Source organism: Manis pentadactyla, chromosome 9 (assembly GCF_030020395.1).
Source record: "Manis pentadactyla isolate mManPen7 chromosome 9, mManPen7.hap1, whole genome shotgun sequence".
Taxonomy (NCBI): Eukaryota; Metazoa; Chordata; class Mammalia; order Pholidota; family Manidae; genus Manis; species Manis pentadactyla.
In genome coordinates this window covers 44887605-44905117 of record NC_080027.1, presented here as the reverse complement: position 1 = coordinate 44905117, position 17513 = coordinate 44887605, and the positions used below count along the sequence as shown (strand labels likewise).

Genomic DNA, 17513 nt, shown 5'->3' with positions numbered 1-17513 from the left:
CTGTGGACAATAATAAGAAAAGAGAAAAAGTGGTAGATGAACAGACTGCTGCTAAGGAACAATGCTTTTTTGTTTATTTTAAATAAGTGCTAAGAAGAGATGCCTGTGAGTGGTATGACTTACATCTTCATTAAGGAGGGTTCCTTCTAAAAGTTCAAAGTACCTTTTGCTGTACTTAGTACTTCTTAAAGCAAACTTTTTCTGATTTTCCTTTTGGTAGACATTCTTCCTTTGTGTTCCAGTTTGTCTGAAGCATGCTTGAATACCCTTTTCATTCATTCTTTCTGGGTCATTTTGTTTTTGGTCTTTCTCATTTGAGTAAAATATAATTAACTGAATTTTATTTGAAAAGATTTAATTGATTCCTATGCTTTTAAATAGAGGAGTTTAAGCAATCTACATTTATAAGCATAAGTGATGTGTTTGGTTTTATGCTGTTAATTTGTTTTATGCCTTCAGTTTTCTCTGTTTTCTGTTTTTACTGAGATATAATTGATATGTAACATATTAGCTTCAAGTGTACAACATGATTAAATATCTGTATGTTCTCTGAAATGATCACCATAATGTCTATTCACATCAACCACCACAGATACTTGCAAATTCTTCTCTTGTGATGAGAACTTTGAAGATCTTCTTTCTGACAATTTTCAAATGCATAATACAGTATCATTAACTATAGTCACCAAGCTGCACATTACATTGCCAGGATTTAATTTATTTTGTAACTGGAAGTTTGTACCTTTTGACCCCCTTTACCCATTCCACCCATCTCCCACCCCGCCTCTGTCAAACCACCAATCTGTTCTCTGTATCTATGAGTTCAGTAGGTATTTTTGTTATTTTTTACAGATTTTTTAGAGTTCACATATAAAAGTATTTGTTTCCTTTATGTGAACTAATTTTTATCTTTTGATATATAGATATCATGTATATCATTTGCCATAAGCTCTATAGAGAATTTTGTTTTATGTACATGGGAATCTATGGGAGGACCCCATGGGTGTGAGTCCCAGCTCTACCACGTCCTTATTGTGCAGCCATAAACAAGTTACTTAACTTTCCCCACCTTAGTTTCTGTCTTTAAAATGTGGACACCGTATTACCTATCTCATAGTGTTGTTCAGAAGTGATTTCATGTGAAAAATTTTTAGATTTGTGTAGTTAGTAAATTGAAGGTTCCAAAACACATGAATTCTCATTATAGAGCTTGCTTATCTGCTTTCACCTTGACCCAAAACGTAGGACATATTAATTCTGTATTTCTTCCACTAGAGGTCACCCTGCATTTGTCAAAAACCACAAACTAGCTTCCTCTTTAAACCGAACAGTGGGCGGGAGGCTCAGCTGCATGCCCTTTTTCATATTATTCTCCATGGTGAGGTACCAAACTCAGCCTCAGAGAACATTCCAGTCTGCAAAGCTCAGGGTTCTATAGTGTAAGGGATAGCAGGGCAATGCTTGCAGGTGGGGTAGGGTCCTTGTGCTGGACAGTTACAGCTTGTGCGCTATGTTTTTCCATACACTCTTCTCTACACCCCATGACTCTTCACTTTTTGGCATCCACAAGCACACTGAGGCAGTCACCCAAGGTAGGACAGCGGCATGGAAGGGCATGGCTGTGGGACCTAATGATCTTGGCTCTTCTAGTCACTAAAGAGGAGACTGGTAGGAATATCTCAAAGAGTTTCAGTTTCAGTTTTAAAAAATGAGGGGGATAAAAATTCATATCTTAGAAGATTGTTCTAAGTGAGATAATATTTATAAAGGCTGGCCTGTAGTAAGAGTCTATATTTGTTAATTATCTCCTTATTTTCCCAAAGGTGCCCCCCTTTCCTTAGTTTCTTTCTTTCTCTGCATGTGGTTGCCTTGTTTTTCTCTATACTCACATGTATAGAGCAACTGATTACACTGACTCAGGAAAAACTTATTCATTAAAATGGAAATAACATTTTATGCAGTTTGAAGAAGATTCCTGAGTGACTGAGTTACTAGTACCAGGGGTATTAGATTTGGGGACTCTTTCTTGAAGAGATGAGCATTGGGAGGTTCTTGGCAGACAGGGAAGAGAGGAGCCGCCCCTACAGAGAGGGTGGAGGAAGAACCACCTCGCCATTTTCTCATGTACATCATACACAGTTTGTTCTTAGGATGAAGAATCTGTTCATCAGACCTCAACAGCCATGTACAGCCTGAGTAGCTATAACCTAGGTGCCTTCGCCCTTTTGGGTATCCTGGACCTGGGCAGTCCCAAGTCTGGATCAGCATCCCCTTCTGCTTTGTCTACCTTGTGGCCATCGCGGGCAAGAGTATCCTTCTTTACCTCATTGCTGTGGAGAGTAGTCTTCACGCACCCATGTTCTTTCTCTTTTCCAAGCTAGCCATTACTGATCCGATATTGTCTACCACATGTGTCCTAAAACTCCTACCATCTTCTGGCTTGGTCCCCAGAAAATCAGTTTTCCCGGTTGCCTCACCCAGTATTCTTCCTGCACTACAGCTTTGTCCTGGACTCCGCTATCCTCCTGGCCATGGCATTTGATCGCTACCTGGCCATCTGTTCACCCTTGAGATACACCACTATTCTGATCCCCAGGACCATGGTCAAAATTGTTTTGGGAATTTCCTTCAGAAGTTTCTGTGTTTTGTTTCCCTGTGTCTTCCTCATAAACCGTCTACCCGTTTGCAGGACACATATCATCCCTCATGCATACTGTGAACACAGAGGTGCTGCCCGGCTTGCTTGTGCTGACATCTCCATCAACATCTGGTATGGGTTTTGCTTTCCCATCATGACAGTAATTACAGATGTGACCCTAATTGTTGTTTCCTATGCCCTCATCCCCTGTGCCGTCTTTCATCTCCCCTCCCGAAACGCCCACCAGAAGGGCCTTGGCACCTGTGGCTCCCATGTCTGTGTTATCCGCATGTTCTATGGCCAGCGTTCATCTCCATCCTTGCTCACCGCCTTGGGCATAATGTTCCTCGCCCCTTTCACATCATGTCTGCCCACCTCTATGTACTCATCCCACCCGCACTCAATCCCTGTCTGTGGAGTAAAGACAAAGCAGATCAGGGACAAAGTTATTCTTCTGCTCTTTCCTAAGGGGTCCCATTGATATATCCTGATGTCTGGAGGTGGGGGCGAGTTCTCAGTGTGTATTAAAGAGTGAACCTATAGCCAATGTTCCAGAGAAGGGACAGATGAAAAAATTCCTTATTAATCAGAACCTTGGTTTTGCTTTCTTTGTTATTTTAGGCAGCAATATACTCAATCATTGAAGCTGAAAAATAATTCTGAGTCTAAGAAATAACATGTATATAAATATAAACAAACAAACAAACAAATATATATGTTTATATGTGGAAACTAAATTTTGCAATTCCTTTTGACTGGTCAAAGGTGATTATAAAACTTTTAATGAAAAAAATAAAACAATAAACATCTCTTTTTCATTATAATTGTGTTTTTTGAGATCTGTGTATCATGGTAGTTTACATGTCATAGTAGAGCAAGGGGTTTCTGCCACGATGACTCTGTGGGGTTCTGGAGGTTTAGTTTGGCTACCCCAATCCATTTCTAGACAGCATCAAGGAGAGGTCCTGGCATGTACTAGCAGCATAAACAATGTTCATCAAATAAACAAGTGGTAAATAATCATGAAATTATTAAATTAAGAGTGCAGGTATTTTTTTTGGATGAGGAAAGAAGGCAATGATGAAACCTGAAACTCATTTTTCACTCACTCTTGAGAAAGCCAAATGAGATGTCTGTGGTCAGAGTCCCCTAAGAATGAATGAAAGTAAGATGCTAAATTCCTATGGCCAGGAAGATGGAAAAGCATTCACAGACTAAGATGTAGGTTTGAAACCTGACCAATTTGAAGTTCTGGTGGCCCCAGATTTCTTCTTCAGTCTTGTATCTCAAAAGAGATGTAGTCTCATGCCCAAAATGTACATTTTTGATTCATTATCTCTTCAAATCAAGTATGTCTATGTTGGTCATAGTGAGTCATTCCATTGTTAAATTAGTCAAGGAATAACTATTTTTGGTGTTTGTCAGGAGCCAATGATAGTTGACATCTGATTTTCTCCTAATGTGTCCTCAAAATATATTGATTCTTTCAAAACAACCTCTTAGTGTCACCAGCCTGGTATGCACACCCCGCTCCCTTGCCCCTGTGATCCAAATATTCACTTTTCATCTGAATCAAAATACCAGAGTTCTGAATGGTACTCAACTTCGACACTGCTTTCTCACCCCCATGTTACCACTCTATTCATATGTCTTTAGATTTATATTTCTATAATAACTCTCAACATATAATTTGAATAAGAAAGATATATTCTTTGGATGCCAAGACATAAGTTTTGGGTATATATTATTTTATTATGTGACAGTAGCCACATATATTGTTTCCAAAATTATTTGCTATATTTTGAACACCATAAATGAAAATACTATGAAATATGAGTACAAGAGAAAGTAGAAGCAAAAAGAAAAACAGAGATAGAGATTTATTTAAAAAAAGGTAAGAAATAGGCTAATATGCTTTCCATCTACCAAGAATTCCCAACATTTTATCATACATGGGTGATGAATTCAGCACTAACATATTGAGAGTTAAGCATGACTTAGTTAAATAATCACAGTGCCTATAAACTAGAAGCCAGTAAGTTGCTCAGAGAAGTAAGAGTTCTTCTGATATGAATAACAGAAACATTTATTTTCAGAGACCTCTTGGAGAAAAGGCACCGAGTAATGCAGTTAATCACATTCTTACATAATATATAGTTAACAAGGGACTCTTCAGTCCCTTTTTGCAGTAGAGAGCACTGTAAACATCCATTCAATAAAGGCTAAACATTGTGTGGGGAGCCAATATAATGCTAATCTCCTTAGGTTTAGTATAGTCCAGATATTCAGAGTACTGAGAGGATGCCAGGCAATATTTATCCATCAATTAATTAATTAATTAATTAAACAATATTTACCAAATATTTGACAAACATTTTCTATATCTGAAACACTGTGTTAGGTACTTTGTTTACTAGGTTGAACCTAGCAGAGATCGCCCTAACCCTCCTAGAGTTAGTAATTCAGTGAGGGAGGCAGGCCTCAATCACATAAACACCCAAGTGGACATATAACTTCAGATTGCATTAGGTCTTCTGTCAGAGAGAAATAAACAAGAATTTTAAAACAGTGCTTTAGGAGAGAGACTATCAGAGGAAACCAGCTTCAATGTAGGTGTGCAGGAAAGCCCTTCCTGAAAGAAACTGCATTTTCTTGAACAAAGATGGAAATCATGAGAAATAAGTCAAGTTAGGGTATGAGGTGGACATGATTCAGACAGAGGAGATGACAGACCTGTATAGAGAAAACTATGAGACACTGAAAAAAAAAACTGAAGAAGACACAGATAAATGGAAGCTATCCTGTGTTCCTAGATTTGGAGAATTAATGTTAAAATAGCCATATTACCCAAACTGATCTACAGATTCAATGTAACTGCTTTCAAACTCCAATATCACTTTTTACAGAAGAAGAAGAAAAAATTCTAAAATATGTATGGAACCACAAGAAACCCTGAATAGTCAAAGCAGTCTTGAGAAAGAACAAAGCTGGAGGCATCACACTTCCTGATTTCCAATTATATTATAAAGAAATAGTAATCAAAACAGTGTGGTATTGGCATGAAAACAGAAACACAGCTCAATGTACCACAACAAAGACTGAGAAATAAACCCACACATATATGGTTAACAAAAGTACCAAATGGGGAAAGGATAGTCTATTCAATAAATGGTGCTGGGAAAATGGCACAGCCATACACAAAAAATAAAACTGGACCCTTATATTACACTACTCATAAAAAGTAACTCAAAATGGATTAAAGACTTAAAATATATACCTTAAAACTATAAAACTCCTAGAAGAAAATAGAAAAACTCTTTGACCTTGGTATTGGCAATGACTTTTTGGATATGATACCAATAGCAGAGGTAAAGCAAGAAAGATTAACAAGTGAGACTACAGCAAACTAAAAAGCTTCTGCACAACCAAAGAATCATCAACAAAATGAAAAAGCAACCAGGGAAATGAAGAAAATGTTTGTGATAAGGGGCTAATACCCAAAATATATAAGGAGCTCATACAATTAATAGCAAAATATTACCATAATCATCATCTGATTAAAAAATGGGAAAAATAACTGAATAGATATTTTTTTTCCAATGAAGAAGACATATAAGTGGCCAACAGATACACAGACATGTGCTCAACATCAGTAGTCATGAGGGTAATACAAATCATAACCACAATGAGACACCACCTCATGCTTTTAGGATGCCAGTTATCAAAAAGACAAGAGATAACAAATATTGGTGAGGATTTTAAGGAAAAGGACCCCTTGTACACTGTTGGTGCTAATATAAATTGTTACAGCCATTATGGAAAGCAGTATGAAGGATCCCCTCAAAATTACAAATAGAACTACCATATGATTCTACAATCCCACTTCTGGGTATATCTCCAAAGGAAATAAAATCAATATCCTGAAGAGATATGTGCTCTCCCAGGTTCACTAGAGCATTAATCGCGATTTCAAAGATATGAAAAGTACCTAACCTAAGTGTCTGTTGGTGGACAAATGGATAAAGAAAATGATACAACATTTTATTCAATGGACTATTATTCATCTTCAAGAAGGAAGGCAATCCTGCTGTTTGCAACAATGTGGATGAAGGACATTATGCTAAATGAAATAAGTCAGACAGAGAAAGACAAATATTGTGTGGTATCATTTGTAAGTGGAATCTTAAAAAAAAAGCAAACTCATAGAAACAGAAAGAACAATTGTTCCTAGGGGCTGGCTGGCTGGTTGGGTGAAGGACACTGGGAGACGTCGGTCAGGGGGCACAAGCTTCTAGTTACAAGATGCATAAGTTCTGCTGATGTAATGTACAGCATAATGACTATTCATTAATAATACTGTGTATTGTATACTTGAAATTTGTTAGGATAATATATCTTAAGCATCCTCACCACACACACACAAAAGTAACTGCATGATGTCATAGATGTGTTAGTTAACATGATTATGGTAAATATTTCACAAATCATATATATATATTAACACACACACACACACATATATATATCAAATCACGCTGTACACCTTAAATATGACAATTTCACATGTCAATTATACCTCAATAAAGCTAGAAAAAAGGGAAAAAAGTAAACATTTATGGGTGAGTAAACTCTTGCATGCTTATTTTAAAAAGAAGAAAGAGAGGCAGAGGGCTTAGCACCTGTAAGGACACAGAGCTGAAAAAAGGCTCAGTGCATTAAAGGAACTGGAAATAGGTGGGACGGGATGGGTGTAAGCAGAAGAAATACAAAAGGTGAGATTGTAGAAGGTGGAAAAATCCAGATCATTTAAAGGAGTTTAAAACTCTAAGAACCATGGGAAGCCATAGTATTTTAAGCAAGGTGGCAATGAATTCCAAATTGTATTTTAAAACATCACACAAATATCTACTGTTTTTGTTACAAGATTTATGATAGTTTTTGGTGGGGGGGATGAAGGGAATCACCAGATTCAGCAGCCTCTGTCTATTGTCCATTATCATACCCATTAACCTTCAGTAGGTGGGCAGCCTCTTTTGACCAAGGGAAAACCTAAGCCCTCTACCTGGAGGAAAAGGCAAAGGCAAAGTCAGCCTCCACTGGACACTGACCGATAGAAACTCCTTCCCATGGGGCTGAGTCCCTGTGAAGTAGCTCTGATTCCACGTTGTGCAAAACAGCTAAACGGAAGTTCAAGTAATTGATAGGGGCCCAAACTAAAATGAACAAAATATTAAAACTGGCATAAAAAATTTCCACCTTAATCATTTCAAAATGAGCAACACGATTTCAAGTTAAATTGTTACACACATGACAGTCATTGAATTGGAGGACTTTCATTCTGAAATAGTTGATTTGTACTCATGCATGACAATACTAGACAGCAGGACCAGCTGACTGCTAAGGTGCTATTGCTACATCATGCTAAAAGAATAAAAACTTTTGTGCATAAATAATAGTTCGTTTTTGGCTGTTAAGTGAGAGTGAAGGGTAAGGCATATAATTTAAAGTTTTAAGGTGTGAATTATAAATGAAGAGGGCAGGGGCACCAGACCACGTTCCTATTTTAGTCCAGTGGAAATCATTAACTGATTCACCAGAAAACTATTTTTAGTAGCCCAGGTTATGGCAACATTAATCATTAAGTTAATAACTGTGTATATAGAACATGTGTTCATATAAACACTCAAGCAAATTACCTATAACCAGTCCTTTCCCATCCAATCAATAGTCAAAGAAAGACAAATGTCTCCACAAGGAAACAGAATACACCAAAGGTAAGAGCTTGGAATTTCCATGACTTAACCATGCCTATTCCTCCTATAAAGATTCTGGCCCCAAAAAACTAGACTAACAGTACATCAAACAAAACATTGTTGTACATTTGACTGATATTTTCAATAGTCCTGCAATGTGAGATGTAGAAGAGCCATTGAGGATGGAACTATTTGTACTCTGGGTCCAACCGGAAGGAAAGGCAAACAAATGAACAATTTTGGAGTCCACTCTTCAGGCTACTGGTGAGTATCTTTGCAGACACATAGAGAGAAAGACTGGATGTGTCATGCTAGGAAAACTGACCTGGCTGTTAGGTTTATGAAAGAAGAAACTCTTATGTATAAAATGAGATCTGGGCTTCCAGGATTCTGGACAATACCAACAGTCAGATCTAACGGTGTTCCCACAGGAATTTTATTTACATGTTTTATGAAACATGCTCCCAGGGTGTTTTATTGATTTCTATTTTTTTACCAATAAAAATGATAATATAGGTCCAATTTACATTGAGTTTGAAATAATAAAAATGTGACACACAAATATCGGGAGGAAGATAAAAGTAGAGAACATAGCAAAAGTTAAGAATTTGAGATGAGAACAAAAATGAGATTTCAGCGAAGGAATGACATAATCAGATATACTTTGGAAAAAGTAGTCTGCCTGCAGTGTGGAAAATGTGCTGAGCAAGACAAAAATGGAAACAAGATGATTGTTTAGGAGGCTGGTAGAGTAATTTAGTAAGAGACCACAGCAGCTGGACAATGGAGTCAGAAGAGAATAGGATCAGGAGTTATTTAGGTGAGAACAGCAATACAATTTGGAGTGAGCTGACATTCCCTGAGCTTGTGAGCACAGAAAGAGCGAGTTTGGGGGAGTGATGAATGTAGTTTGGGACATGACAGCCTTGAAGTTAAAACGGAATATTCAGCCAAACATGGTCCAAAGTGGCAGCCATTCCATGCTCAGCAGGAACACCCTCACGCAGTCCTTCAAAGGAAACAGCATCCAGGGTTTATTCCACTCCTTCCCCAACAGAGATAGTTCCAACCAACTCTCCTGTGTTCTAGTTCTTGTGCTCACATCCATGTCTGCACTGGCCCCCAGGGAAAAATAACAGGCAAAAAATCCACTGTAGAGCTTGTGAATGCAGATCTGGGGCCCCACTTTGAATGGCAGTAAAGCATCGTGAAGTGGCCATAGAATCATGTTACAAACGTGCTATGAGCCCAGCATTGTGTAAGCATTTCCACAGGCACTGTCTTATCACTTTTGTCAATCCTTGTATAATCTCAAGAGGAAGATAGTATATTATTACCTTGCTAAAGACATTAAGTACCTTATCCATAGTCCATTGTCTTGGAAGTGAGGTCTTGAGCTGGGTGATCTGACAGATGGGCACACACATGACACACACTCACTGGCGTATCAGCTCACATGCAGATGCAGAGAAGAACTACATCCTGAAGCCATGTGAACTCACAGGCATGGGCAGGGTTAATAGAAACTCCTTTATACTCTTCCCTTGAGAGTGGGAAGAGAGGCTGTCAGGGTCCCTCAGGCCCAACTATTTGCCTCTTCCCTACATTGAACAACGGCCGGAAAACATAAACGAGCAGGAACTGGCCTGCCCATCAGTTCCTCCTTCTTTCCTTCACTTATTTCTTCAGCTGGTGTGTCTCTCCCTCTTGCACACTTTCTGTGTGTCTGTCAGCATAATCTTTCTTCCTTCTGTTTGGCCCAGTTCCCAAGATTACGTGAGTGCTAGCTGTTTAAGGGTCTGTTTGAAGGGGCCTAGGATTTGGAGAGAAAGAGGGAGTGAATGAAAAGCTCAGGGCTCCATTTTCTGATGTCTGATGTGGATCAGACACATGACAAGGACCCACAGCCCTAACATACAGGGTGGAATTAAGTGTGCGGGTGTGTGGGTGGGTGTATGTCCCGGAGTGCTTTTAAGTTTTTATGCATCCGTCTATTTACATTCTCTTCACTGTGTGATCTGACATCTGACTGTCAGTGATACTACTGATAATATAAAATATAATCTAATAAAAAATTAGATATAATCTAACAAAATCTAATAATTTATTACATGCTTGTCATGTACCAGATGTTACATTAAGGAGTGGTCATGGGGGGCATATCTTATTTTGTCCTAATAACAACTAAGAATTCGAGATATTCAGCCCTTTTGAAAAATGGAGAACCCAAGGACCACATAGTTCAAGTAAGCAACTCCCACTGCTAGCAGGTTACTCAGCTCTGAGCAAAGTGCCTAGCTGTCTGGATCCACAGAACATACTTTGTGCCAATATTTTATGGAGACACTATGGGCACTTGTGTGTGTATCTATCAGAATAGATGATCACATTTAATAACATCAATACTAATTACTTTATATCATCTAATACCTAGTTGATATTAAATATCCCCAATTATTCATTATCTCCTATTTCTGGTTTGTTTAATAGAATCAAAATTGCATTTGGTTCTTTTTCTTAAATTTATTTTAATCTAGGAAACTATTTCCTAATGGCATCAACATGTGGAAAAGACCAGACTGTTTTATAGATTGCCCCACATTGTAGATTTGTCTGCTGTGGAATGACAAGCCTCAGAGTTAACTTTTTTTACATGCCCACGTGTGTGTTTGCAAATGCTTTGGATGATTATATGAACATCTGTTGTGTTTGAGTGCATGAAAACATAAAATGTAGAGACTTTTCCTCAAGTATGTACGAATAAAAGATGACTTCAGACAAGTTGGAAGAGCTGTGAGACAACATATATGGTTTCAGGGTGCTGACGCCATGCACTGTTACGGGCATGTGAGCAGCATAGAAGAGAGGTTTCCAACATGAAGGCTGAATGGCCTAATCAGACCTCCACTTTGGGTGCTAGGAGGTTCTAGGACCCCAGGGGTAGGAAAACAAAGATCAACATGAGAAAACTGGAGAACAGGAAATCTCAGCAGATCGGGGCTGGACAATCCCACTGTCTGAATTCTGGACTATGTCCCCAGAACCATATGCATCATGGAGACTGTAGAGGAGAGTTTGAGTTGCTACAAGAAATGTGTTTTTGCTCATAGATAAGGGAAGATCAGAAAGAAAAGAAGAGAGAGTCCTGTTTCTTTCTCTTAAATGTGGGAGAATGGAGAAACTAAGGGTTGGCCTGGGAGCTGGAAGGTACGGTAAACTGGGCCAAATAATGAGACAAAAATGGAGTAGGGATGAAGCTGGATGGGAGTTTTGGTCTTGTTGGTTCAAGAAATTTGAGGCGCATGGCCATCACAAGCTTCCTCTTAGTTCCAATCTTGGGAGTTCTTGGTCTTTCTTTATGGCTGGTTATTGATGGATTATAAATAGCTTTCTAGTAAGCACATAACTGGAGAAGAAGAAGGTATATGAGCCTAGTCCCTAAAAGAGCAAGTCTCCAAGTAAGGATTTTGGGAATTTATAAAACAATGGCAGTGCCAAAATCCAATCGTGAAATATTTCATTTATATTTTCCTTGGCATGTGTGCACACACGTACGTATGGTGTATGTGTGGTGTGTGCATGTGTGTGTGAGACAGAGAGAGGGAGTGGAGGAGTTTATGTTTGCATAAGATTTACTGTGGGTAAACATATGATAAAATGTATAATAGAATCTAAGTGTAGATCAGAGTATGATTGAAATTGTATGTATTAAGTGTGTGTGTGTATCTGACAGTATGTGTCCTAGGGTCTATATATCTATAGAATATATGTTCACAAGGGAACAATCCTTCTTTTGGATAGAAATCTTGACTAATGGTGCTAAGGCCAGAGTATTAGGATCTTATACATCTGTATAGTGTATAGGGTCCTAGAAAGTGATATTTTTGGAGGAGCAAGAGCTCCTGGGCCTCAGTTATAGGAAACTTTTAATTTATATTTAAGTTACATGTGTTATCCAGCATAGTGTAGGAACTCGGCTAGTGTTTATTGAACTGAGTTAGGTTTTTGGGTGGCAATAAAGGGCATTGACTTCACAAATTTAAGAGCCACAGTCATCAGGTAGCTTTGAAAAGAGCAAGTAATTGCCTTGGTACAGAGACTGATATTCCACAATGACAGAGGACACAGATATTAACCAATAATGTCCATAAAGTTATATAAACTATAATCCTCTAACCCATGGAAAATATACCCTGTAATTGGTTAACTTGTATTAGGGGTATATTATGTATAATAAGAAGAGTGATTGTAGGCAGTCTGGAACACTGCCTGGAGAAGTAGGTAAGCCAGCAGAGATGTCCAGAAGAAAGAAGATAATCTCTTTAGGTAGAATGACTATACATCCCACTACATCTGAGACAATCCCAGTTTGTGCCTGTTACCTGCCATTGTTATAATACCACCCGTTTTTTCACTTCAAAGTTGTCCCCCTTTAGATGATAAATTATATGGTCACCTTATCTTTAGAAGTCAATAATGATAAGTGGGGGGAAGTGAGAGTGACTCTAGTGACCCTAACTGTCCTTTACTACCCTCTGTCCTCAGGTGCTGGGACTTATCCACCCCAGTCTGCCATGGCCATTTTCAACATGAGCAATTACAACACAGGACCCTTTATTCTGGTGGGGATCCCAGGTTTAGAGCAATCCCACGTGTGGATTGGGATTCCCTTCTGCATCATCTATATTGTGGCTGTTGCGGGAAACTGTATCCTTCTCTATCTGATTGTGGTGGAGCATAGCCTTCACAAACCCATGTTCTTCTTTCTCTCCCTGCTGGCCATGACTGACCTCATCTTGTCTACAGCAGGTGTTCCTAAAACACTCAGTATCTTCTGGCTTGGGGCTCGAGAAATCACATTCCCAGGTTGCCTTACACAAATGTTCTTCCTCCACTATAGCTTTGTGCTGGATTCAGCCATCCTGATGGCCATGGCATTTGATAGATATGTGGCCATATGTTTGCCTTTGAGATACACCAATATCTTGACCCCCAAGACCATCATCAAGATTGTTATGGGCATCTCCTTTAGAAGCTTCTGCATCATCCTGCCAGACGTATTCTTGCTCACACGCCTGCCTTTCTGCAGGACACGCATCATACCACACACATACTGTGAACACATAGGTGTCGCCCGGCTCGCCTGTGCTGACATCTCCATCAATATCTGGTATGGTTTTTGTGTTCCCATCATGACAGTCATCTCAGATGTGATTCTCATTGCTGTTTCTTACACTCTTATCCTCTGTGCTGTCTTCCGCCTCCCCTCCCGAGACGCCCGTCAGAAGGCCCTTGGCACCTGCGGTTCCCATGTCTGTGTCATCCTCATGTTTTATACACCTGCCTTTTTCTCCATCCTTGCCCATCGCTTTGGACACAATGTCTCCCGTACTTTCCACATCGTGTTTGCCAATCTCTACATCGTTATTCCACCTGCACTCAACCCCATTGTCTATGGAGTAAAGACCAAACAGATAAAAGACAAGGTCACACTTTTGTTTTCTTCCAAGGGTAAAGAATGATGCTCCTTTGTGCAATGGGGAAGCTGGGATGACTTTGTAGCATAAAGTAACATAACAAGAGTTAAAAAAAAATTCTGTTTAAATTAGGAATTGGCTGCAGATATTTTTGCATACCAAGAAAATGACATGATATATATGAAAGAGATGGTTCTATGTATAAAAAATACCTTGACGACCTGTTGGCTTGTGGAAAGTGAAGGTGCATAGGATATGATTAGAAAGAAGAGGTGAAAACACAGAGCTGAATTACTATAAATGGAAAAAATAATAAGAATTTGGAATTCAAGACTTGTAGCTATGGAAAGCAATGTGTTAAGTGAAATAGAGACACTGAAGAAGAGATATTAAAAGTGAAAATATCAATGAGAAATTTCTCATTTAGTGGATTAGTAGATAGATTTAGGTAATTTATACTATTCAAATCTTATTATTGTCCATGCTATACCTATGTAATTCCCTTTAAATGTCCCATCTCCCAAAACAGACACTTTTAGTATAAGTCTACTATAAGCAACAAGTTCTAGCAATGGTATTATACAGAAATGGGAATGGGAGAAGTAGTATATTTACCATGCCAGGGTTGTTAGCACCAGAGGTGATAGAGAAGAGCTTTTAGGCCTTAAGACGCATTGAGGGAGTGAGCTACAGAGAGATTGCTCAAGAGAACATGACCCCTGAAAACAGTTGGAAATCTGAGAAAAGGCTGGACTTCTAACAATACATAGAAGAGACCTCAAGCCAGTTCATTTGGACAATAAATTAAAAATTAAACCCCACTGGCCAGAGGATTTATGGAGCTCTTATCTACAGAGTATATTGCTTTGCTCACAAGAGAGAATCAATTAAAAGACACATTTCTGTAGTGAAGGTGGGGATGAGGATAGGAACTCTACATTAAAGTAACATGTCCATGGTAAGATGCATCCATAAGATCATAAGCACTAGCATGAAAAATGGCATATGTTGTGATCAAATAAAGATCTAGAGTTCTTCCAATAAATCTTTTTCAAAAAATTATTTGCTTGGAAGTTATTTATTGAGTGCATACTGTATTACAAATATTGTTCTAAGTGTTCAGGATATGAAGGTAAATGATATGGAAGAGGCTCAGCCCTGCTTCCATGGAGTCAATATTATGAGGAGCATGACAAATAAAAAGCAAGGGAACAAACTCATTACTTGCGAATAGTAATGTAACCAAAAGAAGAATACACTGAATACACGATGGACTGAAGAGATGAGAGGACAGTGGAAGAGGGGAGAGCAAATGAGAAGACCCTGGGGCTGGAAGGAAACAGTGTACCGTGGGTTGAGGACAGAAAGAGACCAGTGTGGCTGCAGCAGAATGAGATGGGGATAGCTGATGAGGGGGGACGAGAAAGAACAGGGCCAGACCCCTGGGCTGGAGCCATTCAAACCTCGTTCTTGGAAGAGGAAACTGAAGCCCACAGAGTGAAAATGACTTTTCCAAAACATACAGCATGGAAGTTAGGAATGTAGAGTTGGAATAGAATGTACTCCCTTCCAGTTCAGAGATATTGCTATTGAACACCACCTCAGTCGTGTGAGAACAGGCTCCAGTGGAAGGGAAAAAATATCTAGGAATATCAGAGTCTGTTTTTACTGTTTTGATGAACTCTAATTTTATTATTAAATTAAGCTACATCTGACTAAATGAGGATTCTGCTCACTGTGCCAGCTTGTTAATGCATATGAATGTTGGAAGAGATGATCTCTTATTCTCTTCTGGATATATTCTGCTGAGAACATGGATTGGATAAGAGTTGATATTTTTAAATGTTTACTGAAGGAATAATAATAAGTAGAGTCTGAGCTGAGATCATTTGAAAGCACACACTCTTTTCATCCTGATAGGAACTCAAACCCATGGTTACTCACCAACACTCACGAATGGTTTTCATGGAAGCTCAATGACGGAGAAAATACAATAAAGGGATTGTCTCCTACACTCTCTCCCTTTCCTTCTCCCACACTCTCTCTCTTTGGCCCAGTTATCTGTAATTACTTTTCTACCCTTTTTCCCCAGTAGAGTTCATTTATTTCTATGGCTTTATGGCCTCTTTGCTGGTAACTCTGTATCTTAGTTTCTATAAGTGATATTCCTGATAAATTTCAGTGTCTACTTTCCTACCTTTTAGGGTCCGTATTGTGATTAAGATTAAAATATCCATGAATGTGTTTTTCAGATTGTAAAACATCATCTTAGTATTAGCTGTTATATTGGTATTTTTACCAATTATCACTGCCATTCTCATCTGGACTCATCAGGTTTAAATCTGAGCTCCTCATTGTCAATTAAAATCTTCCCACCACTTCACTGTTATGGGAGGGAAAAACAGGTTAAATAAGCCCAATTTTGCTCTTCCCTCAAGATCAAACTTACTGTCCTAGCTGCCAATGGCTCTTTCTGGTGAGACTGTCTATTCCACTGTCAGAACATGAATGAAACTGCATTTGCACAGATGGCTGGTTGTTTATGGTCTCTGCGCCATTTCTCAGTAACTGCTTTCACAACCTCTAGGTTATAAAGTACACATAAACTCCACAAGGGAAAGCTCTAACATAAGAGAAGCTTATTGGATTATTTTAGAATATCAAAACACACAATTATGAGAATTTTGTTGTTTGGAAAATGTGAATTTGTTCTGGGACAGTGTAAACACAAACAAACTTCATTCAAACTAGTTCTAAAAACAAATATAAACTGTGGGTAACATATTGTGAAATATCTGCCATTAATTCTTATGCGCCTATAAATGGAAAGGAGCACCTTTTCTGAGGGAGGGAGACATTGTGACACTAAAATGTCTGCATTAGGGTCCAACTGCTAGCCCAGCAGGTTATCTCAGACAGCCAGAGCGTGTCCTCAAGCTGATTCTTTCCACGTTGCACAACCTTGAATAATGTATTAATCTCCTAAACTCAAGGCACCCTGCTAGGTGTTTTATACATATTACTGTAATTAATCTTCACAACCACCTCCTTCAGAAGATACACTAAGTGTCATTACACAAAGGAAAAATAATAAGGACAGAAGAGTTAAGGAACTTGCTCAAGACAATGCAGTAGAGGAGGCTTATTCCAGCCAGGTCTGCCTGATTCAGAGCCAAGGCTCCTTCCCACCAAGGTGCTTGTCTCTTTGTAGGGCTATGGGACAGAAACGATACTGAATCATGGTGACCGTCCATCTCTAGATGGCACCTGAGTTTGTCCTTTGTGTCGAGGGAAGCACGTCTCATGCGAGTCTGCAGCTGCCTCTTCCAGGGAGACACCACTGCAGAGACCTCCCTGCTCAGTCTCTACCTTTCTCTACTGGTGCCTTTCTCTACCAGTCCACAGCATGTCAGGCATAGAAACCTGGGGACCGGGAGAGGCAGCAGAGATGACTACAGGCCTCTGCTAATTCCTCACTAACAGTTCACAGCTGTGACTAGCAGCTTCTCAATCCCATCAGGGGTGCAGCATCCATGCCTCCTGAGGGGCTCGGATAAGAGACCCATAAATCCTTCTCACCACCCTTGCTCCCTCCCAGGCTTACCACAGGGGCACCTTTGGAATCTCCGAGGTCTCCCGTGCACT

General features: G+C 39.2%; 3 protein-coding genes and 1 pseudogene across 4 annotated transcripts in view; 2 read left to right on the top strand and 2 right to left on the bottom strand.

Annotated features, from left to right (window-relative positions):
- The window catches only part of LOC118933078 (olfactory receptor 52B6-like), a 118567-nt gene that overhangs the window by 36128 nt on the left and 64926 nt on the right, over positions 1 to 17513 (bottom strand). The gene's annotated exons all lie outside the window — the stretch shown is intronic.
- LOC118933075 (tripartite motif-containing protein 6) overlaps positions 1 to 17513 on the bottom strand; it is a 162945-nt gene that overhangs the window by 80513 nt on the left and 64919 nt on the right. The gene's annotated exons all lie outside the window — the stretch shown is intronic.
- On the top strand, positions 2184 to 3119 carry LOC118933081 (olfactory receptor 52H1-like; annotated as a pseudogene).
- On the top strand, positions 12812 to 13913 carry LOC118933020 (olfactory receptor 52H1). The gene has a single exon (XM_036926993.2). The coding sequence runs from the start codon at positions 12828 to 12830 to the stop codon at positions 13911 to 13913; it is 1086 nt and encodes a 361-aa protein (XP_036782888.2). The 5' UTR covers positions 12812 to 12827.